Source organism: Megalops cyprinoides, chromosome 11 (genome assembly GCF_013368585.1).
Source record: "Megalops cyprinoides isolate fMegCyp1 chromosome 11, fMegCyp1.pri, whole genome shotgun sequence".
In the NCBI taxonomy this organism is placed as follows: Eukaryota; Metazoa; Chordata; class Actinopteri; order Elopiformes; family Megalopidae; genus Megalops; species Megalops cyprinoides.
Window position 1 is genome coordinate 19,258,213 of NC_050593.1, and position 25,815 is coordinate 19,284,027.

General features: G+C 41.7%; 2 protein-coding genes across 3 annotated transcripts; both read left to right on the forward strand.

Annotated features, from left to right (window-relative positions):
- The first annotated feature begins 1,074 nt into the window (after nucleotides 1-1,074).
- LOC118786103 (TBC1 domain family member 23-like) lies at nucleotides 1,075-19,942 on the forward strand. Of its 2 annotated transcripts, XM_036541147.1 has the most exons (19): nucleotides 1,075-1,135; nucleotides 6,302-6,413; nucleotides 7,766-7,871; nucleotides 11,093-11,297; nucleotides 11,501-11,624; nucleotides 12,056-12,180; nucleotides 12,478-12,527; nucleotides 12,645-12,748; nucleotides 13,033-13,155; nucleotides 13,354-13,446; nucleotides 13,585-13,755; nucleotides 14,221-14,263; nucleotides 14,358-14,458; nucleotides 15,037-15,179; nucleotides 15,606-15,650; nucleotides 16,506-16,594; nucleotides 16,996-17,131; nucleotides 17,515-17,709; nucleotides 18,015-19,942. In XM_036541147.1, the coding sequence occupies exons 1-19, from the start codon at nucleotides 1,086-1,088 to the stop codon at nucleotides 18,097-18,099; spliced, it is 2,100 nt and encodes a 699-aa protein (XP_036397040.1). In that variant the 5' UTR covers nucleotides 1,075-1,085; the 3' UTR covers nucleotides 18,100-19,942. The 2 variants fall into 2 exon arrangements, with proteins under 2 accessions (XP_036397040.1, XP_036397042.1); XM_036541149.1 differs by lacking the exon at nucleotides 15,606-15,650 and having other exon boundaries at nucleotides 18,015-18,099.
- A 1,146-nt stretch (nucleotides 19,943-21,088) lies between these two features.
- On the forward strand, nucleotides 21,089-25,567 carry nit2 (nitrilase family, member 2). Its single transcript, XM_036541161.1, has 10 exons — nucleotides 21,089-21,205; nucleotides 22,105-22,223; nucleotides 22,706-22,826; nucleotides 23,043-23,131; nucleotides 23,358-23,451; nucleotides 23,629-23,703; nucleotides 23,961-24,039; nucleotides 24,302-24,400; nucleotides 24,680-24,735; nucleotides 25,194-25,567. The coding sequence occupies exons 1-10, from the start codon at nucleotides 21,163-21,165 to the stop codon at nucleotides 25,286-25,288; spliced, it is 870 nt and encodes a 289-aa protein (XP_036397054.1). The 5' UTR covers nucleotides 21,089-21,162; the 3' UTR covers nucleotides 25,289-25,567.
- Nucleotides 25,568-25,815: the final 248 nt, after the last annotated feature.

The window sequence follows — 25,815 nt, forward strand, 5'->3', positions numbered from 1 at the left end:
AATATGATTCTAATGGTGCATTGTTTCTCTGTTATTGTCCAGCTGCTCACCAGCATTGTTTGAAGTTTGAGAAAATGCTAAGCGGATAAAGATTAAAGTGACTTTGTGTCATACCTTTGGAAAATTGGCTTTGCCTAGGTTATTTATAAGTGCTAGTGATGTGAGGGAAATTCTAACATGATTAGGCAATGCAATCCTCTGGGACACTTGCATGCCTGCTACAGGTCCCACAGTTAAGCAAAACAATGATAGTCAAGGTGTGTCTCTACTGATGTCATCTGAGCAGCTCATAGGCACCTGAAAGAGTTGTGGGGTGCCTGAGAGTGGTGAAAGGAGGAAACTGCTCACAAATCCATTCCTGCCTCTGTGGAACAAAGTCAATTTGTTTGGCTCCTGTGTGCTCCTGGTTGTTAACTGATGATACCCCGGAACACAGTCTGCACTTTGAACAAGTACCTCTGCTGTGCCACTCAGGCCCCACCTGTGGCACATTCAAATACTTAAAAAGTTAATGCAGAAGACCTCAGATCGGTGCCAATCAATAATACTGAAGTCCTTGTCCCTGAAGTTCTACTTACATATTAGATCTTCAACAACAGTCTCATGGGTTTCAGCCCTGTGTCTGTTGGGTGTCTGCCTGAGTAGCAGATAGCTGTGTCAGTGGGGCAGTTTGGTACACTTTGCCTTGGGAAAATGTCTGCCCCATCAATGTGTCCAACATGACTCTTACACAACATCTAAAATGGCAGCTACCGATTGCAGTAGAAAAATACATTGCCAGGCTTTCTTTTCTGAGTAGCCAACAATTAACCCTGTTATGTCACGGAAGCAATCAATTTTATATCCATGTCTTGCCATTTTAGTGTGTAGTACCGTCTTTCTGGTTTTCTAGCTAAACCCAGCATTTATTTTATGCGTATTTGCATGTTTTCGCAATATTAACTGTGTCGGGGACGCTTGAAAACTTGTAGACATAAAAAACATTGAACGTAGGACCAGCATGATGAGAATTATGAATGAAGTGGCAACAAGTGTTCAGCGTACATCACGACACAGTGCTGATATTTACGGCAACTTTGACGTGGATGTTGTCAACAGCAATGGCGGATGGAATAGAAGTACTCCAGGGCAGCTGGTAAGGGGAACCTGAGAAGTGGGGACTAAGACTGAAAGTGCAATGAAACGCAGGATTGTGCACTGGCGGGGACGGTGTTTTAGCAGTGTGAAGCTGCCATAAAATGGCAGTGTCTGAGAGGGTACGAAGTGTTAGCGAGATTATGCAGTGATAGTCGCATCATCATCGACGTCGCCTCCCTGGTTTCTTGTCTTGTTCCTGCACTACTCGCTTATGCATAGCCGCTAGCTAGCTAACAAAGCCAGTACAATCCTTACGAAGCCAGCAAGCAAGTAGCTAAAGCTAGCTGCATTTGAATCTTATCGGAAAGACAGTAGTTTTTGACATTAGCCTGATAGCTATCTATCAGTTTTTAGCCACATTTTACTTCCATATGAACTCAGCTTCGCTGACTGGTAGTATTTTGTCAGTTGTCTACAATTAGTCCGATCTAGCTAATCAGTTTGCCTCATTTGGTATGTTTAGCTGGCTAGCTACCTACTAGCTAAGTCAGCGTTTACCTAGTTAATGTAGTTAGTGTCAGACTGAAATTTGCCCAACTTTAAAACTGATAGCATGTGTACTAACATCTTGTTACCTAAGTATGTATTTATTAGGTTACAAGGTACCCAGTTAATGAGCTTGGTAGTTAACCGTCAGTCAGTTATGATAGCTTTCCGTGGCCATGTTGATTTATATGCTCCGCAGATGTTTTCGCAGGTTATCCCTAGACACAGCTAACCAGTTGTAAGATACTGCTTATAACATTGTATAGCATCTTGCCTCTAGCTCGATTAACTGGCTGGTTATGAGTTATACACAGATGATAAGATTAAGCAGTCAATGGACTTGGCTCTTTTATTAGCGAGTATAATTGTATGTCATCAGATTTTGTTTTGTGTCGACCTGCTTTGTGTGCAGTGGACTGTTTGGAGCCTAAGTTAGGCAGACACATTTATTTAAAGGTCAAGCAAAACTAACTTGTGTTACAGTGGGTCGGATGTACAAGCTTTAGTCAATACCACTGTACAGCACAACAGTCCGTTATTTTGTAGCTAGATCATCTAGTCTTAACTAGCTTGTTGAACTATGGTTTTGTTCAAGAATGTGCTGTACCGCTTGGTGATGGAAAAGGGACCCTAAGATGCAGCTACTTCAGTTAAATGGCTGGTTAAGTGGTGGTACATTGTGTTTAAACAAACTTCTCCATTACATATACAAAAAGATGCCGATGATAAATGTGTTTTTATTGAATTTCAGACTAAAATTTACAGATTGAATTAAAATTGTTAGTAATGGAGAGGGATGCCAGATGCCTGAACTCAGTGGTGATTGGTGGAATCAGATGGATAATTGTCTCGTTTTCAAAATAATCTGCAGGAAACTGAGTTTCCAGGAGCAGGACTGAGCAAGACTGGCAATTCTGCGAAAACAAACAACAAACAACAGGCATTTTGTTTGCACATTTTGACGTCAGTTATTGCTGATCTGAATACTATGACCAATAAGTGAGCCAAGTAAATCCTAAATTGGCAAGAATGGCAATAGGTGTGCAGCCATATGTTTTTCATAATGTGTGGCAATTAGAAGAGGCTATGTAGATGATTCTTTTTTTAATTATATGCAAATTAGCATGTATTCTGTGGCTTGATCCAAAAGGCACAAATACAATGTTGTGGGACCTGAGCTGCCACGTCTGGTTTTCTTTTCTTGCTTTTTTTCTCAAGGCATCTTTCTGAAAATTAAGTGTATTATATTTGCAAAGTGTTTGTGGTTACAGAAAACAGAAAACTTTTATTGAATACAGAGGGAAAAATATTTTAAGCATTATTTTGTCTTGGAGTTCAGTGCTTTGGTGAGTTGCCCTATAGTTGCACTGTCAGTCAGGTGCATCAAGCCTTGCACACCACTGCAGATAAAATGAAAATAGCCTGCCAAGAGCCCTGCATCAAATAAGCAACCTGATCTTTTTCATTCTCCAGTCGATATTGAGCAGTCAGCAATCTCTTATTACCAAAGCAACCAAAATGACCCAGAGAGGCTGGTGTTGTAGTAGAAAATGAAGCCATAATGGAAGACGGGCTACGTCTGTACATGTACATATGTAATGTATACTGACCTGATTGCATACAATAGTTGAAACCCCTCCCCCACCCCAGCCTCTGTAAAGCCTGTTTTCCACTTTCATGTATTAGTTTACTCTTTTCATTGTCCCCTAATAATGCGGAGCTGTATGATTTGACGTAATTTCCCATTGACATATGTTTGCTTGTTCTTCATTGGTAATTCATGGTTTCATATGTTTCTTAACCCTTTGGGTTTTAGACTGATGGGATTGAGGGATATTTAGACTGATAGCTTGCTATCTTGGGAAAGAGGGTGATAGAGCCCTTAAATACATCAGAAAAGAATGTTTCTTTTACTTGCTGTGACAGATGGGCTTGAACCATATCGCTTATGATGCCCCAGGCCCCCTCTCCCCTTTCTTACTGAGTATGTCTGTGCTCTGAGCGTACGCTTGCAGTCCTGCAAAGTTCTGCAGAGTTTCCTCAGCTTTGTGTCTGACTGATGGGGCATCTGCCATCTGCACAAATGTTTCATAACAAGCAGCGCTGGACTCTTAGTCAGGAATTTGATGAGTCCTCTGGAGAAATGAGAAAGTATGACCGCAAGGAAAGACTCAGTACTGGACATTTTAAGTATAGTGAGGGGCTTTTCCTAACAATTCATAAAATTTATGCCCACAGTCATGCACCACATTCCCTTGGCTTATAATGTAGTTAATAACATTGACAGAATGAAAAAAAAAACATATATGCTCAAGCTCCCATCTTTCCTGTAAAATGAAGGCTAGTTTTCTCAGTTGTGCTTGAAAGGTGAAGTGCTTGCTAAGATGGAAAAGAAAGAGGACATTGGGGCCTGTAGTCATACAGATTCTCAGTGCAACTCTCAAAAAGCCTTGAAATATATTTTCCCCTTAAAGTTGCACCAATGGCTGTATCCATAATGGCACTGAGAAAAAGGCAGCAAAGGATTAGGGCACATTCTCAGATGAAAAATGAAGTGTGCCTTACATCCGTGCTGTTAAAGTCATGTATTATTCATGAATACGCTCACTGATGTTGCATTCCAAATATGGACATGGCTGCTCTGTGTTGCTTGGATTTGATTGTTTTGCTTTGTGCTTTTCTACCATAATGAAAAGCTGTACCCAGTAGGCTGAGCCATAATGAAAATGTTCCCCACCTGTTATGTGTTTCCATTATCACCATGAATGACAGATAAATATACAGTGAATTTGAAAGTGCATTTGAAATGATACATGGTGTTAAAGTGCAGACTGTCAGATTTAATTTTGTAGTATATCAATTCATTCATATCAGATGAACTTTTTGAAACTACAGCACATTTAGTACATAGCCCCCTCCCACCACAACACATTTTGTACATAGCCACCCCCTCCACCAAGTATTTAGACAGATTAACATTATAGTAAAATAAAGTGGTCATGTTTAGTACTTGGTCATATATCTTTTGCATTCAATGACTGCCTGATGTCTGTGACTGATTGTAATCACCAGATGCTGGGTGTCTTCCTTGGTGATGCTCTGCCAAGCCTGTACTCTAGCCATCTTCACTTCTTGGTCATATTGGAGGCTGTTTGTCTTCAGTCTTTGCTTGAGTATGTGAAATTCATGGTCAGTTAAATTCAAATCAGGTGATTGCCTTGGCTAGAATGTTGCATTTTCTGGCCTTGAAAAACTCCTTGGTTGCTATGACAGTGTGTTGGAGTTATTGTCCTGCTGCACAATGAAGTGCCATCCATTGATTTTGGAGGTATTTGTTTGTATCGAAGCAGACAAGATGTTTTGCTACACTTCAGAATTCATCCTGCTGCTGCCATCAGCAGCCGCGTCATCAAAGAAGAAAAATTAGCCTCAAAGAAAAATTAGCATCAAAAAAGCAAACTAGCCATTTTCCGGGGGCAGACATTCACGCCCAAGCCAAATTATGACCTCCACCACATTTCATAGATGAGGCAGTATGCTTCAGATCGTGGGCAGTTTCTTACTTCTCCAGACTTTTCTCTTCCCTCACTCGGGTACAGGTTAATCGTTGTCTCGTGTGTCAGCCTCATGGCACCCAGCTTTACCTGCATCAACACTTCTTTGCTGCTTCTGGTGTCAGTCACCAGCAACAGACTCCAAAGCCAAATGCAAAGCCTAGAATCAAGACTGGATATTGGCAGCTCTCTTGTGTATGCGCTAACGATGGAAACAAACACACCTGCCTTTTCAAAACAGATTTGAAACCAATCATGCAAATAGTTGTGGTACCTTAAATGTACAAAACCTGCTGTAATTTGTAAGCGGTTTGTCCAATATTGATAAAAATGCCTTTAAATTAAAGCTGGCAGTCAGCACTGTTAGTCCATAGTCACTATGTCATTTTGAATCAGCAAAGTGCTGGAGTACAGACCTAAAACAACATGTGTCATTGTTCAAATACATATGGAGTTCACTGTACTTGCACACACAGACACAAAGGAATATTGATGAGAGCATAAATGAAACAAACTGTGTTATCTGAGTGCACTGTAAAATAGTTTACATAAATGTATAACCTGTTAACTAAAACATTAAAGTCTGCTTCTAAATTTAGAGTCACACAAAATGTAATTGGAGCTTGAAATTTCTTTTTTAATAGGTTTTCTAGACAAAGTCAGCTAGTTGAACTAAATGAACTAGAATGATACTAAATGCCGAATGATAATTTGGTTGCACAGAACACATAAGTCAGTGGCCTCACTAACACCAATTTAAAAGTGCTTGGTACATTCTCTGAGAAATGGTCTTCAATATGGTGCTGTATATGACTTTCAAAGGAGCTACTGCATTAGTGCCATATCTCATGAGACCCATTCCTTTTCATATTTCGAATGTATTGATGGATTAGCGGTTTAGACTTATGTAGAGATGGGAGTAATAGGACCTCCTCACCTTTATTATCACTAACTGCAGAGGTGGAGAAGTGCAGTGATCATGAGCAGCAATGTCGTGAATGAGCCCACGGTGTAAACCCATTGGCTCTCTTTGGCAGAGTATTATCAGACACCTCCCCCCTCACCCCACCATGGTCCCCGTGAGTTGACACTGATGGGTGTTTGTCACTCCCATGTGCACACAGGGACCAGGAACTGGCGGAAGCCTTGGACTCGGGGAGCTGCGACCTGGAGACTGTGAGGGGCATAACCCAGGGCCGAGAACTGCCGCCCTCACAGAGGGCCAAGATATGGAAGGTGAGAGGCAGAGCTGCACCAGTCACGGTTCTCTGCACACATGCTACCATGAGTATGCTCAGTATGGTCCTCGCCCACACAAATGCTTGTCGCTGATGCTCAAATCTGTAGTTTTTTTTTTCCACTATCATTCTGTCCTTGAACATCTTAGTTAGGAAATCCCGTAATGGGGCTGCCGCCAGCTTTAATTTTCTCGCTGCCCTTTTCAAACGGGTCCTGAAGTTCCCTCTGTCATAGAGAGATATCATTTCACACCTGAGGAGGGGCAGTAATTTAGGATTCTTAGGTGTACAAAGGGATATGAATTGGCATATTTCATTGGATACAAGATAAGGTAAATTTTATTTTAGCCATGAGTATCAAACATCAACACCGAAAACACTAGGTTCACTTAAGGAGATAACAGGCAACTACATTTTGCATAGGCTGATTCTCAAAATATTTGAATAATCAGATGTCATGATAGACTGCTTTTGAATATCAGTCAGTATAGTTACATGATTTATTATGATTGTGTTGCACTTGACAACCTTTATTGCAGCAGTTAATGTTAATAAATATTCTGAATCCAGAATATTTATTACTTAACTGTAATGACATACAACTGTGTTATTAGAGTGTTAACCTCGAATTTAAGTGTATGTGCAAAATGCACTTAATCTTAGAAATGGGGTGATAATTCTCTGCATGGATTTGGTTTTTTCCTTTTAGAAGAGGAGGGATGTAGGCTGCTCTCCATGCTTAGGTGGCCAACCATTGAAAGACCCTGTTGTTTTTATTTGGGGCGTTATTTTCTTTGTCTTTTTCCCCAAAAGCACATCACAGTCAGGGCTGCTGTTTCCAAAAGAACAAACGTCCTCAGTCTGTTGACCTGGTTTTCAGAACCAAGCCATTATGTGCCACCAGTGCATTCCTAAATACAGCAGAATGTCATTATACCAAAGAATGATTTCATGCATATATTTTTTATGTATGTATGACAAGGTTTTACAAAGACTTTATATTGTATTAGCATATGTACTAGTAAATTGTCATGTCTTTTTTTTTTTCTTCTTTTTCAACATAAGATTAGAACCGGTTTTACATGAAACTTTATAATGATTAAGTGTGTTATGTTAAGAGTGGTTATTCTTTATAGCATTATTATTATTTTAATCCCTGTGAATGTTGACAGTTTCAACATCCACTTTGCACATCTGTGGAAATGTAAGGAAAAGATGTTGAGACAGGGGTGGGTAAAGGAGGACTTGCTCTTGGTTAGTAGTTCCTTATCTTCCCGTTCCCCTGGTGAAGGGAACAGATGCTCTCCCCTGGGAATTCTGGATGATTCTCTGCCTCTGTGTATCTGACAGATTGCGCTGAACGTGGTGGGGAAGGGAGACAGTCTGTCGTCATGGGACGGGGCTCTGGACCTGCCTGAACAGACACTCATTCATAACAGATGCCAGCAGCTGATTGGTGAGTCTTTTCTTTCTCTGTCCCACTCACCTGAATGGCAGTACTTTTCACTCTACTGCCACTTTGTAATTAGTCATATTTCCACCACAGCATATGATGTTATATTACTAATCAATATCAAAGTGAACTTTCCGAATTAATCATAGTTGGAAAGTTGTTTAAGTAATAGAAAAGGAGAAATTGTATATTCAGCATGTGCAAGGTGGCTGACAAACCATGTGACACCTATAGCAACAGAAAATGATTTTATGCACTACTATGACCACAAAGCATGACAAATTGGAGAATTGCTGGGAAGGGAAATGCTGCCAAGAGTTGCATGCTTGGCAGAAATACAAGATGCCGCAGTTCTGAATGACTGGGCCAGGTCACAGACTATTTGCACTGTCGTGTCACAAAAAGCCTTCATCAGCACACTTGCTTCTGGTGAGAATGCCCTCAGCTGAAAAGCCCATTGACATTGAGAATGGAATGTAAGGCCATTGTAAAGCCTACATCATTGCAAAATGCTCACAGCAATTCAATTTAAATGGATGTTTTATTGAAATCTTGACAGACACTTATAACGAACCAGTATCCACACCGAGATGGCACTAATTGGTTTAAGCTTTGATATGCAGCACAACAGTCTTCCATCATGATTTACTGTCTTTTCAGGATTACGGACATGACCATAGATCCTGTGAATCTGAAAAATGTTTGTTCAACCAGTACTCTCAGTGGCTGCTGGGGCCAGTTTGCCTAAACACAGGCAGTCTGTTCATGCCATGGAGCTGCGGCAGTCAAGTGGAATAGAAGTTAAATTTACAGACATGTCTCTCACATGCTGCTTTGCCATCACTTATACAAGTCAAAACCAATAAGAGAAGAACAGCAGCTGTTGGGTTCCCCTTTATGCAGAGAATGTAGCTGACAAAATATTTTCATAATTTTTACTGTTATGTTATCTATGTAGAAAAGGTAAGCATTAAAATAGTCTTAGTTCATCTGATGCATTTAATAGTGAGGGCTTTTAAGAAAACTAATTATGTGACCGTTAATGTTTTCATACCTCATTGTGATTCTTGACATATCTGTGATGAATTCTAATAATTCAACATTATAATCATCATAGCCTGCTCTGGTAAAGGAGGCTGAACTTGATGAAATCTGGTTAGCATTGTTACGTAGTTTTGGCAGCCAGAGAAACATGAAAAAAGCATCACGAGCAAGAACAATAGCCTGCCACCCGGTACAGCTTAGAAGCCTAAAAATAGCCAAGCCAAGAACAATTGGCTTGTGCCGCCTGTGGCTTAAACCTAATAATAAAGTGTCCGTTGCCCCCTGTCTCATACTTGGAAAAGTAAGGATAAGCCTGGATCCTGAGAGCTGACAAGGGGTGACAGTGTTGTGTTCATAGTGAAACAGTTGCTACAGAAATAACAAGCTCACTTTGAGTCCAAGAATGCATTTGTGATCCCCGACCCACTGAAATAAACTAGACACCACACACAGAGTTTGTTGCTGTTCCATTTCTCGCTCTGAATGGACTGAATCTTAGAGTGAAAATTCGTGCAAGAAGCCATTTTCTCTCCTGCAGGGGGCCTAGACTGATGCAGCCCGATGCCTAGAGTAAAGGCAATATGCTTCAGTGATGCTGTGCTGGAGGTACGGCAGGGCTAAATTTGTGCAGCCCTGCTGAGAGAAAGAGAAAGGGAGAGTGAGGGGTAGTGAGAAAGCAATATATTGATTTGGTCTTGTACAGTGCTGAAGAGCATGTTTAAATAAAAAACAGCTTTGCCATTTTCCTCTGCAATATGAAGGCCCTAATGGATTCTGGTTTACAGCACAGAGCTGTAACAGTAAGCCACATTATTTCCCAGCAGAACAGGTTTTAGGGGGAATGAATGTGATACTCTGCCTAGGGAAAAGGCCACCATGTTTTTTTTTTTCCGTTGCAAAGGTGAATTATACAGAACAATTGTAGATTTTTAATTATGCAGATCATTAAGCATGCTAGAAAATTTATTTCTGTTTTTAAAGATAAAATGGGCAGTTATATTTCAGGTTTTTATAGACACTTATTGTCAGAATGAGATAGCTGAACACCAACATATAACTATCAGTTTGAAAATTCATGGCATATTCCTGTGCCAAACTAAACGCTTTTTATGATGCAAATTATACAAGAGTATCCATCAAATGTTTGACATCAAGGGAGCAAATCACTTTATCACGTACCCGAATCTGTAAATTACACCATTATTAATTATATTTGCAGATGGAGAAGATAAAACATTGTGTGTTTTTGCAGTACAAGTTAATTTACATTTGTACACTTAAAATACAATGATTTCTGTTCCTAAAATTATAGATTATCCTCCACACAAACTAAGTAGTTCCAATCTATCATGTGTAATTACATACACCCTTAACCAATTCCTTGAGAAACTCCCAAGCTGAGATAAAACAATACTTTCTCTTCAGACACCAACATCACCCGGATCCAGCATGCACTTAGGAGCACGTCTTCAGGAATTTCCTCAGAGCAAATTCCAGACTCACCAGATCGTGTGGAAGCTCTGCTGCTTTCATATCCTGTACTATCATCCTTCCTAGACGTGACTCGGTTGTAGACTCTGAAACTCACCCCTGGGTGTTTTTCAGATTCAGTTGTCTGATTTCATAAAAGGCCAGAAATTCAGTTTGAGTTGCTGTTTGTCTCTGCAAATCTTGCAGTGCAAAATCTATTCACAGAATGGGAACATTCCCCTCAGTTTGCTGTGCAGACTTTGAGTCTGCATTCTGTAAAAAAAATAATAGTGGACAGTATGAATGACTGGTAATCCAGTTCATTTAAGTTTATTATACATTTTATAACATACTCATGAAGTAAGACCCAATGTAATGTAATGATAATAAACTTAATTTCTCAATTGTCACTGTAGCTGTGTTGAGGTTTTTATTTGATGTGAATTTTTCCTTTTTCCTTTCCCTTTCCTTGCTGCTTTTTGGTGTTTTGTAAAATTACTGATAAATACTTAATCCTGGGAAGCCTGCCTATCATCAATGCTTGTACCATCCATTACCGTCAGACTGTGTGTAATGTTTAAACAGTTCCTATTCACCAGAAGTCCTTCTGTGTGACAGTAGTTCTCGGTCTATGAGTTACAGTGGGGTTGTGGACAGTTGGTGTTCAGTGAATCTGTCACCTCTTACCATGATATTGTTGCTGTGCCCAGACCAGCTGAAGATACCGGAGGAGAATGAGGCAGGCATGGTGGCTGACGTGGAGTCGGTCATCACCTTCTACTGCAAGTCCCGAAACATCACCTTCACTCCAGAGCTCAGCTGGCCAGACCTGCTTAAACCCCTGCTGGGTCTGCAGCTGCCACGCAGTGACCTCTACAACTGCTTCTACGCTATCATGAACAAATATATCCCCAGGTAAGCTGTCATTGTACAAGTACGCACATGCCATACACAAACACAGTGTAATATCCACACACATAATGTTGAGGTTCCTTATCCTGGCCGTTTGTGTGTGTGTGTGTGTGTGTGTGTGTGTCTGTGTCTGTGTGTCTGTGTGTTATGTGTGTGTATTTGCATGTGTGTGCATGCTTGTCTTTTGTGTGTTGTTGGTTCCACAGGGACTGTGTTGCAAAGGGCCAGCCCTTCCATCTCTTTAGACTGCTGCTGCAGTACCATGAACCAGAACTCTGCTCCTTCCTGGACACCAAGAAGGTCACCCCCGACTCCTACGCCATCAGATGGGTGACTGTCCCCTGCCCCTCACAAAAGTGCTATACAGACATTTGATGTCACTATTTATAAACTGCAGCCAATCAAATACGTAGGTATAATATCAACTGGAAATCTAATAACTTAAGAACATACCAAAAGAAAATCTCAATTGAAAGGAGTGTCTTTGAACTGTAATATTTTGGAAAACTGAAAAGTATACATTGTAGTACATCTCAAAGATCCCTGATGTAATGCATTGGACAAAGAGCATTGATGTTACAAGAGAGTTCGTGTGACATTTTGATCAAAACCCCTAGAAGGAGTTAGCATCTCAGAAAATAAGATATTAATGTGACGGTTGTCTCCATTGTTACATACACAAGAAAGAGGACCTTTGTTAGTGTTTGTGTGCTAAACTGAGGTCTCTGTGTCTTTGTGTCCCTCACACTGGCATCCCCCAGTTGGGCAGCATGTTCGCCTGTCACTGCAGCCCAGAGGTCACCCAGGCTGTGTGGGACATCTACCTTCAGCAGGCCGACCCCTTCCTCATCTTCTTCCTCATGCTCATCATGCTTGTAAATGCCAAGTAGGTTTCTGGACCGGCACACAGACCATACAGGGCTGTCATATTGAGCAGTGTATTATGGGGCAGAAGTGTGGTGTAGTAGCAAGCCTGCTGTATGATTGTCTCAGTGGGACACTGCTATTATATGCTTGGTCAATAAATATCCAGCTGTATAAACGGATGTGAAATTGTAAGCTATAGAAGTCCCTCTAGATAAGAATGTCTGCTTTGCAATAATGTAATAATAATGTAACGTTTTCAGGGTTTTTGTTTTTGTGAAGAAGTAAAGTCTTTTAATCTTACTCCCCACTCCTCCAGAGATTCCATTCTTTCCCAAGAAGAAGGGGACAGTAAAGAAGATATTATCAGTGAGTGTCCTGGTTTTCCATCTTTTCCATCCTGTGTACTTCTCATTCTTTCTCAAGTGGTGTGTCTAAAGTAGCTGTCTCATCCTCTCTCTGTATGTGTATGCGTGTGTGATACAGAGATGCTGGAGAGCTCTCCAACTCTTCTGGAAACTGAGGACATAGAGGACCTATTCTCCCTGGCACAGTACTACTACAGCAAGACTCCACTGTCACTAAAGAAGGTACAGTAATTTATCCAACCACAACAGCACCAGTAGTATGACACAGAAGCAAAAAAAAGGGCACTGAAAAAATTTACACAGCTTAGAAATGTAAGCTTAACAAAATACTCAAACTTGCATTTATTGAATTGGGTGCAATTTCATATCTCTAGTATTTTCTAGCAATAAACTTGAAGCATTGTATGTATAGCACTCAGTAATACTATGATTTGATATATGGTGGAGCGTGCTATAACCTGACCCATCTGTGTATCTCCTTTGTGTCCTGATGACTTTGTCTACAGGAGAACCAGAACTTGTTTGGCAGTAGTCTGGTGGCTCTAAAGGAGGAGGACATGGATTTAAGCCAGGTGCTGTGTCTGCCTGTGTCTGTCCCTGAAATCCTGCAGGCCAATCAGCTACAGCCGGTGAGCTGACCATGGGCTGGGGCAGGGAATGGAATTGTATAGAATGGAAAGGAGCAGCATATGTTAGAGGGCTGGAATGGACAGTGTGGATTGATTTATAATGAATGGAAGAATAATACCTGACACCATATAGTAGTTATGAAAAACAGCTGAATGGTATTCATGGTATTCATCTGCTGTCTCATTGGCTGTTTGCAGGAGGGGGTTCGGTTCTTTGTGGTGGACTGCCGCCCGGCAGAGCAGTACAACGCTGGCCACCTCTCCACCGCTTTCCATCTGGACTCTGACTTGGTGAGGACCTGCCCCGTGCACAGCGGGGGGGGCGGGGGGGGGGGGGGGGGGGGTGTTGGCAGTGGGCCTGTGGGTCACAGCTTGTATGCCTGCACCGTTTCAGCGACTCGCCTCCGTGTGTCTGTGTGCCTGTCGCAGATGCTGCACAACCCCTCTGAGTTCGCCTTGTCGGTGAAGTCCCTGCTGGAGGCGCAGAAGCATTCCCTGGAGTCGGGCTCCGTTGCCAGCGGGGAGCACCTGTGCTTCATGGGCAGCGGACGTGAGGAGGAAGACATGTACATGAACATGGTGCTGGCGCACTTCCTGCAGGTCAGAGAGCACATGTGGGTGGTGGGGTGGCATTTACCTGAATGAGTTGTGCTTCCTGCAGGTTAGGGCACATTCATGACCAGAGAGGGGAAGTGGTTGAATCAGAGGAAGCTGAGTGTGGATTATAAGTAGAAGAGGGTACCATGCATGCATGCACACAAGCTTGCACTTTTACTAAAGAGCATGAGAGAGACATCTGCAGGCTTCAGATATTATACAACTTTCAGGCAGATCCATAGCTCCTAATGAGTGCAAATTGAAAAACAGGAACCTCCTCACCTGTCTTATTTGTCTTAATAATACAAGTTCTTGTTAGTCAAAAGCTCTGGACAGTTCTGTAAATGATGGATAATTGACAGTTAACAGCACTGTATTATCCATACCTGGTTAAACATCAGTGTTAATGTCGCTGTATTCTTACCTTCAGCCTCTACTGAATGTGGATGTCCTGGTTTTCTCTTACAGAAAAACAAGGAGTATGTCAGCATTGCAAAGGGTGGTTTTATGGGTAAGTAAATGTAAGCCAACCAACTCTTTCATCTTTCATGGCCTGTGAAACAGTAGCATGACTAAAACACTGTGTTTGTATGTGTATGTTCTAGCACTGCAGCAGCACCTGGCTGACATTAACGTGGAAGGCCCAGACAATGTGTACGTGCACTGGATCGTCAGCACCTCTGGCTCTCACGGCAGCCCCCGTGATGTAAGTGCACAGGCATTGTTTGACTGATGGAGGTTGCAGGATAACAAAAACTGTAGGCAACCTGCACAAACAGGAGAGCAACTTGGCACAAAATGCTCTGTGTCCAATGTCTGCTTCCACAATGTGGCTTTGGAGGAATTCTCCGTTTTTTGGGCCCTTTCTGATAAACTCTTGTATGTTGATTGTTTTCATCTTAAGCTGAATGTATTACCAGTCCTAATCCAACACTAAGAAGTACAAAAGTTCTCATCACAACACATTTCCACGGCTGTATGGAAAACTCATTGAACCCTTCCTGGGGAAATCCGCTGTTTGTTTGTGCTTGTTTACCCCCTCTCAGCCTCTGAACCTCTCACTGGTGTCTCTGACTGAATAAATATGGCAACACCCGAAAGTGGGACTTCCATAAGAAGAAGTGTGAATATTGATCTTGGTCAGAGTGTGTACTTTATACAATTATGACATGCCCAGGCAGCGTAATGTAGAATGAATAGAATGAATCCTCTCACTTCCTGAAGGTTTGTGAAGGTCTCACAGTACCTTATACCCTCACCCTGCACCTGTCCTCTGGCCTGCAGGGAGAGGGTGTGAATGGCCCCGGGGACAGCAAAGGAGTGAAGTCCCTGGTTAACAAGATGACCTTTGCCCTCAAGTCCAAATCGGTGAACGTGAAGGAGAAGGTGATCAGCTTTATTGAGAACACATCTGCTCCAGTGGACAAGTAAGTCTTGCCCCTGACCAAACCACACCAGGAGCTTTTCAACAATCTATGTCTGCCATACAATTCATTTTATCCCAAATAATGTAACCCAAAAAGGCAACATAACGTCCCTATAATGCATATTTTTATTTTTGCACCATTATACTTATTTTTAAGTATTGTTATTTGTAATGTATATTTGATTTGCATAAAGTTTCCCCATTTTGTTTAGGTTTGTTATTTTAATTGATAATTTTATACATTCTTGTTACATCTTTTCATGCAGATTACACAATTATATATTTTCCTTAATTATAAATACTTTGTACAGTTTTATTTCAACAGTTCCACTGTTGTTTTGCGCCTATATTATATTTACTGTATTGACAATATCCTTTGTGTGTACGCCACTCCCCGCGTCATGACTTGTACCTTATTTCATGATAGAATGTCTTTCACTCTGCCCTGGCCAGAGAAGGTGATTCCGGATCGGTAAGAGTTACCCAGCGTATGTCTGTCTCCTGCAGCATGAAGGCCAGGGCCCAGCGCATGCTCACCTCATGCCCACAAGGTGGCACTGCTAACCTGGGGATCCCAAACAGCAGTCTGGCCAGGAGCCTCTGGGAGGGGAAACTTAGGGTCTCATGATCCTAACACACGTTTACAACCCAGATTGCACATTCATATGTTTGTGCATCCATTCACACCTGTGAGAAACCCTCTCTCTCACGCACTGGCCACTGCTTAGACAGATGTGGCGTAGCTAACAAGAGTTTCCCCAGAGTCTCGGTGCCACCAGCTCATCATTGCCTTTCTCGTCCTCACTAACACAGCCTCTCACTGTTCACTTTGTACCTTCTGACAGCTCGCGCTTCGCGACTCACCCGTCAGCGTTTGTCTCAGAGCCTGTGGGCACAGCTAGTCACCGGAGCTGTCCAGTGCAGTCTGGAGCCTCCCACCTGTCTGCTTGAAGAAGCCCAAGAACTGCCTGTACAATAGTTTTGCTGTTATAAACAGGCTATGGATGATCATCAGTGTCATCTGTTTCAGCATTTGCATTGCTTTCGACATGATGCCCCCTGTCCACTGCTGCATTGCCACAATGCTAAAATTCAGACCGCCACCGGGTTCACAACATCCCGTTAACTCTAACATAGTTTCCAGAGGTTTTCTGTTTTCTGTTAGCAGTCCCTTCTCGTTAATCCATTTTCCTGTTCCCGGATAACCTAGCTGTCTTTCTCTCTCTTGTTCTAGTGAAACAGCTCTGATGGAGGTCAGCGTGTTTCTGAGTGTGGAATGCAGCTGGTTAATGAGAATATTTTGTTGTGACCCTCTCACCCTCTGCAGGCACATAAGCAGTAGTGACCGGGTGGGGAAGCCATACAGGGGTGTCAAACCTGTGTTCAGCATCGGGGATGAGGAGGAGTATGACACAGGTAAACACAGACTACTCCATGATCATTTAGCTCAAAGAATGTTAGAGGCTTTTGTCAGGTAAAAAACAGGGATAGGGTCTGATTGGACATTGCAGACATCTGTAAATCAGCCAGCTGACACAAGGGATTCCAGACAGCTAAAATGTATCCTTCAGCCCGTACTCTGGTGAGAGGAGGTTGGTATTCTCACTCTTGACGAGATGCATACTTTAAAAACTTTGAAGGTAGTGTCACAAAGTATGTAGCTTGTGTTATTTGAAGTCTTTTTTTTTTTTTGCTAAGTTGCTATCAAGGATTACAGCATACTGCCAGTTATCTTGTTGACATTCACCTGCTTTTTCCCCAGTAACCCTGACTGTAACTGTGTTGATAGTCTGATACAAAAATGTGTGTCTCTCCAGATGAGATCGACAGCTCATCCATGTCTGATGATGACCGCAAGGAGATTGTCAACATCCAGACCTGGATCAGCAAGCCAGATGTCAAGCATCATGTGCCGTGCAATGAAGTGAAGGAGACGGGGCACATGTTCCCCAGGTCAGACAGACACATAGTTCTCTCATTTTCAGGGTCACGAAGAGGGGATGTGATTTTAGGCCTTGGTGCCATAGAGAGAAAGACGGCCTGATCCAGAGCACCACTTGCCTGTAGGTGCTGTTAGGTTTTGGATTGATAGTTAGACTAGGTGGAAGAGATTACAGCGGTAATGTCTGAAATCCTGTCTTTTTATATTAATTTATTATTTACCAAGGAAATGTTGCATGTGATCTGTTTGAGTACCTGGCTCAAGGAATTTGAACCTGTAATCCTGTTGTTACAAGTCCAGTTTCCTAATGATAACACCACACTGCCAAACATCCTTCCTTGGCTGGTTGAGTTGGCATTGTTTCCTGTGTCATGTCCATTTACCCCCTTTACAGTCACCTCCTGATCACAGCCACCCACATGTACTGTCTGCGAGAGATCGCCTCGCGGAAAGGCTTTGCCTACATCCAGTCCCGACAGGCACTCAACTCCGTGGTGAAGATCACCTCCAAAAAGAAACACCCAGAGCTCATCACCTTCAAGTTCGGCAGCAACAACACAGCAGGCGTGGAGGTCCTGGCAGTGGAGAGGTAACAAGGCCATCTGACACCAGGGGAGAGGGAGGCAATAGGTGTATTGATTGACATCAGGGGAGAGTAATAATAATAAGAGTTAAGTAATTAGTAAATAGTAAATAAATAAATAAAAATTATATGTATGTGTGTATATGTATATATTAACAAAAAAACTTGTGTTTTGACACTAACATGGGTAAAAAAAAACCTTTTTGTTTAAACTTGTACAGCAAATTTTCTGGACTGTTAAAGTCTGTACAGTAAAGTTTCTGAGCATGTGAAGTTTTCCTTGTGCTACATAACTCTTTCCTTTCTCTCAGGTATCTGATACCAAATGCAGGTGATGCCACCAAGGCCATCAAGCAGCAGATCATGAAGGTGCTGGATGCTCTTGAAAGCTCATAGTGGCCATATGGACAACAGCTCCCCCACTGGCAGATTGAGGAACTGCAGAGGGGACCGTGTCAATGGGGGAAGTGGCTGTCGTAGAGCTTCTCCCTGTCCTCAGACAAATGGAAGACCTGCAGTATTGATTATTAACCACCACCTCTATGTCTGTCAGCATATGACTGGACTTGACAACTGAAGAGCTGTGGAGTCCTGACAGATGTCTACGCTCCTGATCATTTTTCTTCATGCCGTTTGAAGTTTTTGAAATCTTGAAAAGACAGCACATTTCAGAGATGTGGGATATGATTACTGCTTGACCTTTTTTGGGGACCTGCCACTAGCCTTAACTTGGAAAGGTGTTAACGTATCTCCTGAATGCTGCTTTTTCAGTAGCAAGCACATGTAGGACTGAACGATGACAGAGCGGTTTCTTTAACTCAGAGTGGAAGGTCAGCTATTGACTATTTTTATCTGCTTTTATTTAAGCATCCCATAATTATCTTGCCATGTGTAAATGTTAAATGGCAGATGTGACAATATATATGTATTGTGAGAGTGTGGACAGGTATTTCAGACAGAGTATTTGTAGAGAGAGGCTGAGTTCCTTCTTTTCTGACTCAGAAAGTCTTAATATTATGGTCACAGACTTAAACAGGGGTGGTGTTTGCTCCACATAGTGGAGTCTTCATGCAGTGCAGGTTTTATAGATGTCATGATGCGTAATACATTGCAAATGGCATTGCGCTGGTGTTGACTCTGTCGTCAGAAGGGATTCCTTGGAAGATTGGTTATGTACTCATGTACTTATTCAAGAAATACTAAACCTTACACCAGATCTGGTGAGGTGATGTACACAAAAGTATTTACATTCTTGTGTTCACTAGTTAATGTTAAAGTTAAAACTGTTAATATTTTGATACTTGCCCTTGAAATTTGTTTTCAGCTTCTAGCCTTAACCTTGAAATGGAGACAAAGATTGGTTAAACTTTATAAGTATCTGTTGTATATAATGTAAACTTCAAAAATAATGACAAACTTTGCTTTGAAAAAGTGCACAGGGAGTAAAGTATGCAGGGGACAGTACTTGGTAACCTGTTTCTGGTTAAATAATGACCCTAAGTACAAGGGCACATATAAAAGGAGACAGACTGAATTCACCCTTTCAAGGGTCTTATGTCATGTATTTCCTGACAAACTGCCTACTCGCCTTTTTAAGTCACCAAAGCTCCAATCATTTCCCCTTTTATTGTATTGAATTAACCAATTGGAAGAGGTCTCCAGTTCGTAAACTGTAAAACTCAAATTCTGAACAAAACTAAAGGTGGTGTGCTCCCGTGTCACATGGGATAATTGGTTCTGGCTATCTGTGGTTTCATCAATAATTAATAAAAATTGCACAGAAAATAAAATGTAAAACTAAAAGGCGCATTCTTGGTTATTTTGACTATCCAAGGTGTCCACACCTTTAGCTGCTCTCCACTGCTTTCCTAATTTAGTTTATTTGTAATGCTCAGCAAACCATCTGAATTTGAATTCCCCCTGAATGTCAGTAGTAAATTGTGAGTATCAGTGCTTTGCTTTCAGTTGCACTCATTCACTGGTATTTCAAAGAAAATATTACCCACGGTGTCAATCAATCCCCTACAGTATGTGAGCCAAGTCATAGGAAGGTGTAAGCAGGCACTCGAGTAGCATCCTTTAAATGTTTTTTTTTTTCCTCTTTCAAAACATATTGAAAATATTTTCAAACAGATCTTACTGAAATCCCTTAGCTTTTTAAAGTTACTTGTACATTTTGTTTTCGGTTAAATGCACCTTACTGTACTGTTATTTTTTGTAATCCTGTTTTAATAAATTTACAAATGGACCAAACCTTGCATTTTCTGTGTGATTTCAACTGGAATACAGGTATGTATGTTTTAAAAAATGGAAAACAGGTCTACATAAGCCTTTTTTGAAATGGGGGTCAGTACTCCACTGGGTGATGCAAGAGTTTTATGGTGGGGTCCCTAAATATTTTTCCCAAATCAATGAAGACAGTATTTTTCAGATGTAGACCAACCATGTCAAGGCCAAATATGTATTTCTTAGTTAAGATAATATGCATATATACTGCTCACAAACCTACTATCTTTTCTCACTGATAGAGTGCCTTACTATCATTTTGTTTACAAAAACTACATTATTATAATTATATTATCCACCTCATTTTATTGTGAGGAGAAAGAAAGATTACAGGAAAATAGAGGAAAACAGTTGCCTTTGTGGTTGAAACAAGTCAAAACATAGATATTCAGATCAAAAGCTTGATATGCAAATGAATCTGTTATAAATAATTGTGATTGTGTATCATACAGTACAACCACTACTATGAATGGACTGTGAGCATGACGAAGAAGATGATAAATGCAGATGATAGCCTGAGCTTTAAAATCATTATTGAGTATGTTTTAGGAAGAATTTTAGTTATTGGTTAAACGGGTTCATCATCCGTTTTGTGACATGTTAATTCACAACTGACCATGGTATACTCAAGTGACTTTGAATGTTACTTAGCTTAGATGGCTACTGGCTCGGAGGAGGAATAAACAGCTTTTGAGGATACAGTATCTGGAGTATTGTCAGAGTAGAATGTCGTAGGAAATGGCTTGGACAGTGAGTTTCCTCTATCCAACTGGATCAGCTTGCTCATTCCCACACCCAAGAAGGGATGACATTTTTGTGACAAATGCACTCGACAGATTACTTCTTAACATTAACAGTGAAAATATGCCATATGTCTGAAAAATTGGGTGCGATTTGAACGGACAATACTTCAGTTACTTCAAACTCGAGTAACTCTGTGCAACCCAGAAAGGCTTTTGTTTTGAAATTTTCTCCACGGAAAGCGGAAGTAGAGTGACATTACGTCGTATTTTGAACGCGACCAGCTACATAAAAAATCGTGCTGAATCACTCATCCGTATATGCATGGATAGGCTAATGTGCGGGGATCAATGATTGAGAAGAGCCATCCATGTTTTTTAAAGCTCAGTTCATTTATGTAGACTTTGCACAGCTGACAAGTTGCACACGGGCATGTCCATGAGTGTTATGGCTGCTTTAGCAAAGGCAATGTCGAGTAAGTCCATTATTCCTGTTCTTTCAAGTATCATTGCAGTACATAAATCACATGCATGTATAGGTATGAGCATAAAGGTCATATTAATTTGTTCTTTAAACATTCTGTTTTGTACCGTAGCTAGCAGGTCTAACTAGGTTTCTAGTTAGCTTTTGGTAGAGCTACCCACACTCTACCTTGCTAGAATTCAGCACTGCATTTTTTCCAGGTTAGACTTTGGAAGTAACGGTTAACTTTGTAGTCTATCCATGTATGATTTCTCATACTGTCCTTCTTAATGTCAAATAAATGTAACCGCTTGATTCAACTTGCTGTAGTACGTGTGCAAGTTAATTATAATGGCAGAAATATGAAATATTACTTGTATCAAATGCTATCGTTTCCAATTCACACTTTGCTGTCGGACACACTTTGTACGCAACATGCTCTGGTTTCTTTGAAAGACTATATTTACTCATGGTCGTGAAGTTACTTAAGACTTGTGTACACAAAACAATACAAAACGGGTTTCTTAGTGCGACTAAATGTAGTTATTTTGACGTCATCTGCATAGACAGTGCCAGGATCATTCCTCGCTCTTGCGCGCATCCACCCAGTAACAAGTGCATGGTCGTCAATGTTTTACGTGGTCAGTGACCCCTGCAACTGGATGACTATGTGCAGTCCTTCAAATACCATGCATGTACAAGCTGACACTCAGCTAAAACTGATTTTTGGATTCCATTTTAACAGTGTGACTCTGAGCATTTGTCATTGTCCGTCGTGCACGGTTTTGAAATGACCATTTTGTCTGTGTTCTAAAATAGCGAGATGTCTAAAACAGTACTGTGTCTAAAATAGTCGAAAATGTGCAGAATTTTCTACAGTTGCAGTGTTTACAGGTCTGCTTTTTGGCACAGAGTTCCGTCTGGCCGTCGTGCAACTCCATGTGACTAAGGTGAAGGCAGACAACTTGAGCAGAGCACAGAAACTGGTGAAGGAAGCAGCAGGTCAGGGGGCAAAGGTCGTGGTCCTGCCTGTGAGTACCATTCCCTCATTATGTAGCTAGATGGTTGGTTGTGTGCTTATTTCTAAGGCTGAGTTGTGGGGATCTTTGGCATTGCATTTATCAGGCACAATGGACAAACCAGGTTTTTCACAAATCACTAATGATAAAGGGCGACCTGATGTTCTGTGAAAAATAATCTTGTTGCCTAGTTCACTTGATATTTATCAATACAAAGTACTTCTGTAACTGAAACTTGAAATAAAATTTTGTGCTTTCTGGGAGGGAGTATCTGAAAATGATCTAAAGGGAACATGTTCAGTCAGACACACCAGTGGTCCTGACTAAGATGATTAATAAATTCTTGTTATGTCCAGCCAAACACTCTCCCTGGGTATAATTTGCTATGGGTACATTAGCCTTTAAAGGATTTAAGCTATAGTAAATGCTTAACAGTTTGTGTTGCTTTTGCTTCATATTGCATACCCAGGTCTCTTATTGTTGTTGCATCCTAGGAATGCTTTAACTCCCCCTATGGGACTAACTTTTTTGCGGAATATGCTGAGAAGATCCCAGGGCCATCTACTCAAGTACTGTCGGAAGCTGCAAAGGAGAACGCCGTATACCTAGTGGGAGGTGAGTCCCCGGGAGGCACACCTGTTCTCCGCAGTGTTCTAATGTCACGGCATGACTGACAGGGCGAACAAGAGGTTAAAACCCAAAGAAAAGCATGATAGTGCATTGCTCTGGGCAGTGTGTGAATATTCCTCTGGGCTGTGTGTGAGGCGTGTTTCTTTGGGCAGTCTGTGGCAGACTCTCTATAGTGTGTGAGGCATGTTTGGCGTGTGGCAGGATCCATCCCAGAGGAGGACGGGGGAAAGCTGTACAACACCTGCCCAGTCTTCGGCCCAGACGGCACCCTTCTGCTCAAACACAGAAAGGTGGGTACATGTTCAGGGCATGCCGTCAGTATGAACACATACACACAGATATGAACAGGCTTTATTTGCATGACTGGATGCCTGAAGCTGTACCAAACCGACGTGTTCTACAATATCAGATGTAAATATTTGAACAATTATAAAGGTGAATGAAAAGGGAAGGACTGTCATACATTGTGGTTCTACAGTGTTGTCCTTCATCATTCCCTGTCTTTTTCCTCTGTAGATCCATCTTTTTGACATTGATGTGCCTGGGAAAATCCGCTTCCAGGAGTCAGAGACACTCAGTCCAGGAAGCAACTTCTCTGTATTTGACACCCGTGAGTGATGGAGAACTGTCTTCATCTGTCACTTTTCTTTCCAGGTTCTTTGCCTAACTGCAGTGGAAGACAAGCCTGTCAAAAATGTTAACTGTTATCCCTCAGCAAGTGTGTTTGAGTCTGTGATCTGCTGAATAAGTGACCATGTGTTTTTGTTTTCTGTGATGTCCTCCTTAGCCTTCTGTAAAGTAGGTGTTGGGATATGCTACGACATGCGCTTTGCTGAGCTGGCACAAATATACACAAAGAGAGGTGAGTGGAGTCAGAGAATGGCAGCAATGTACTTTTACCTGTGAACAACAGGGATATTGCTAAGGTGTTTGTGGAACACTGTGAAAGTTATTCGTCTACAGTATATAATAGTGCTTATGGTGTAAATAGATGGATTCTGCAAGATTAACTTTTGATATACTTCAAACCATGCTCTTGCACAGTGAAAATAAGGTACATTTTGTTGGGAGAGTTTAAGTGAGGATTGTATCCCCTCTCTCCCCCCCCGCTTATCCTAGGCTGTCAGCTGTTGGTTTATCCTGGAGCCTTCAACATGACCACTGGGCCAGCCCACTGGGAACTTCTGCAGAGGGGAAGGTCAGTGTCCAAAACTTTCCACTAGCACAGAAATACAGAGTGAATACGAAGTCATAATAACAGCATTTTATTCAAATAAATAATAAGGCATAAAAATGTATGGAATTCAGAAAACAGTGATTATATGGTCTCCTGTTAGTGTTCAGATCTTAGTAATTATTTTGAGTTGTGTACAGCATTCTCCCTCAGAACTCTGACTGTTTACCGTCTTTCCCCAGTGACTCACTGGCTTGCTCTCTCTTTCTCTCTCTCCGTCTCTCAGGGCAGTTGACAACCAGGTGTATGTGGCTACAGCCTCCCCAGCTCGAGACGAAACGGCCTCTTACGTGGCCTGGGGCCACAGCACTGTTGTCAACCCTTGGTCTGTATTTGTTTGTCCATCCCCCCCTCTGTGAATTGAAGTCAAAAACCCCTGCCTTGCTGTGGGTCAAGAGATTACTGCCAGTTTCCATGTGGAGATGGTGGTGTGAACAGTATAGATGCATTTGCATCAGACACAGTAGGGCTGTTGGTTGTGTTCAGGTGATCACACATAGAAGAGCATGCCAGCCAAATGTGTCTCTGGTGTACATTGTATTGCATGTGGCATAGGCTTGCAGTGTGTCATGTCTGTGTGTGCCTGGTCTGTTTGTGATGGCAGGGGGGAGGTGATAACGAAGGCTGGACCAGAGGAGGCTGTGGTGTATGCCGATATCGGTGAGTACAGCTGCCACTACAGGGCTCTCATGTTGATGATTATTCATCCGATTTGTTGATTTATTATTTTTTAATCCACAAAGAAACAACTGTCTCAGCTCCTCTAGACCCAGTCTTTATAAAATGGATATGGGCGGGGGATCGAGTTCATAGGCCTGCTAGCTGGAGGCAACAGAAGCCTTATTGCTCAATATTTCTGCACGGCAGGCATGACAAGATTCAGAAGCAGGACAGTTTATTTGACATGCAAGAATGCATGTTTACCTCATACCTCTTCCCTCTGAAGAGACATGATAAAAACATACATTGTATGGTTGTACTGCTTGGTCAAAATAGCGTAAACGGTTATTCAAGCCTGTCACTATCTTTCTTTCTCTGTGATGATATTAGGGTAGTTGTTTATGTGTCACATTAGTATTATAGCAGTTGTTTATGCGTTTTCCGGAATGTTTTGCTAGACCTGCAGTACCTGTCAGAGGTGCGTCAGCAGATCCCCATCTCCTCCCAGCGCCGCACTGATCTGTACAGCACAAGTGCTGCAATCGAGGGCTAAACATGGACCCAACACAGCTGAACTGCGGGTGGCCACAGAGAGGCCAGCCTGGGCCACGAATCGCAGCCTAATGGGACATAATCTGCGCAGGCACACCCTAAGAGAGAGCTGTTAACTGCGAATGCTGAGGAATAGGGGATGTTTCCTTGAGGGCCCACTGCAAGAGACCAAGAGGAGCTCTTTTGTGTTAGATAGTGAGGTACCTGGATTCGGTGTCAGTGCCTTCACTTTGGTTCATCTTCAGGCCTCCATGCATTTGAAATCTTTTTCATTTCAGGTGGAATCTTAATTTCAGCCAAGTCAGTAGCAATCAATCACCAGTGAAAGATTCACTTTTGTTTCATGACTTTAGTGTACTGGAAAGAAAGCAATTTGTTTTGATATATCTTTGATATATCATTTATCTCAAAATTAATTGTTTTATATCATAGTTGCAAAAAACAAACTGTTTTGAGTGTATATCATGATATGAATAAGGCAAAGTAAAATGTATTTTCTTGGCAAATTGTACAAACCCATCCTTCTGT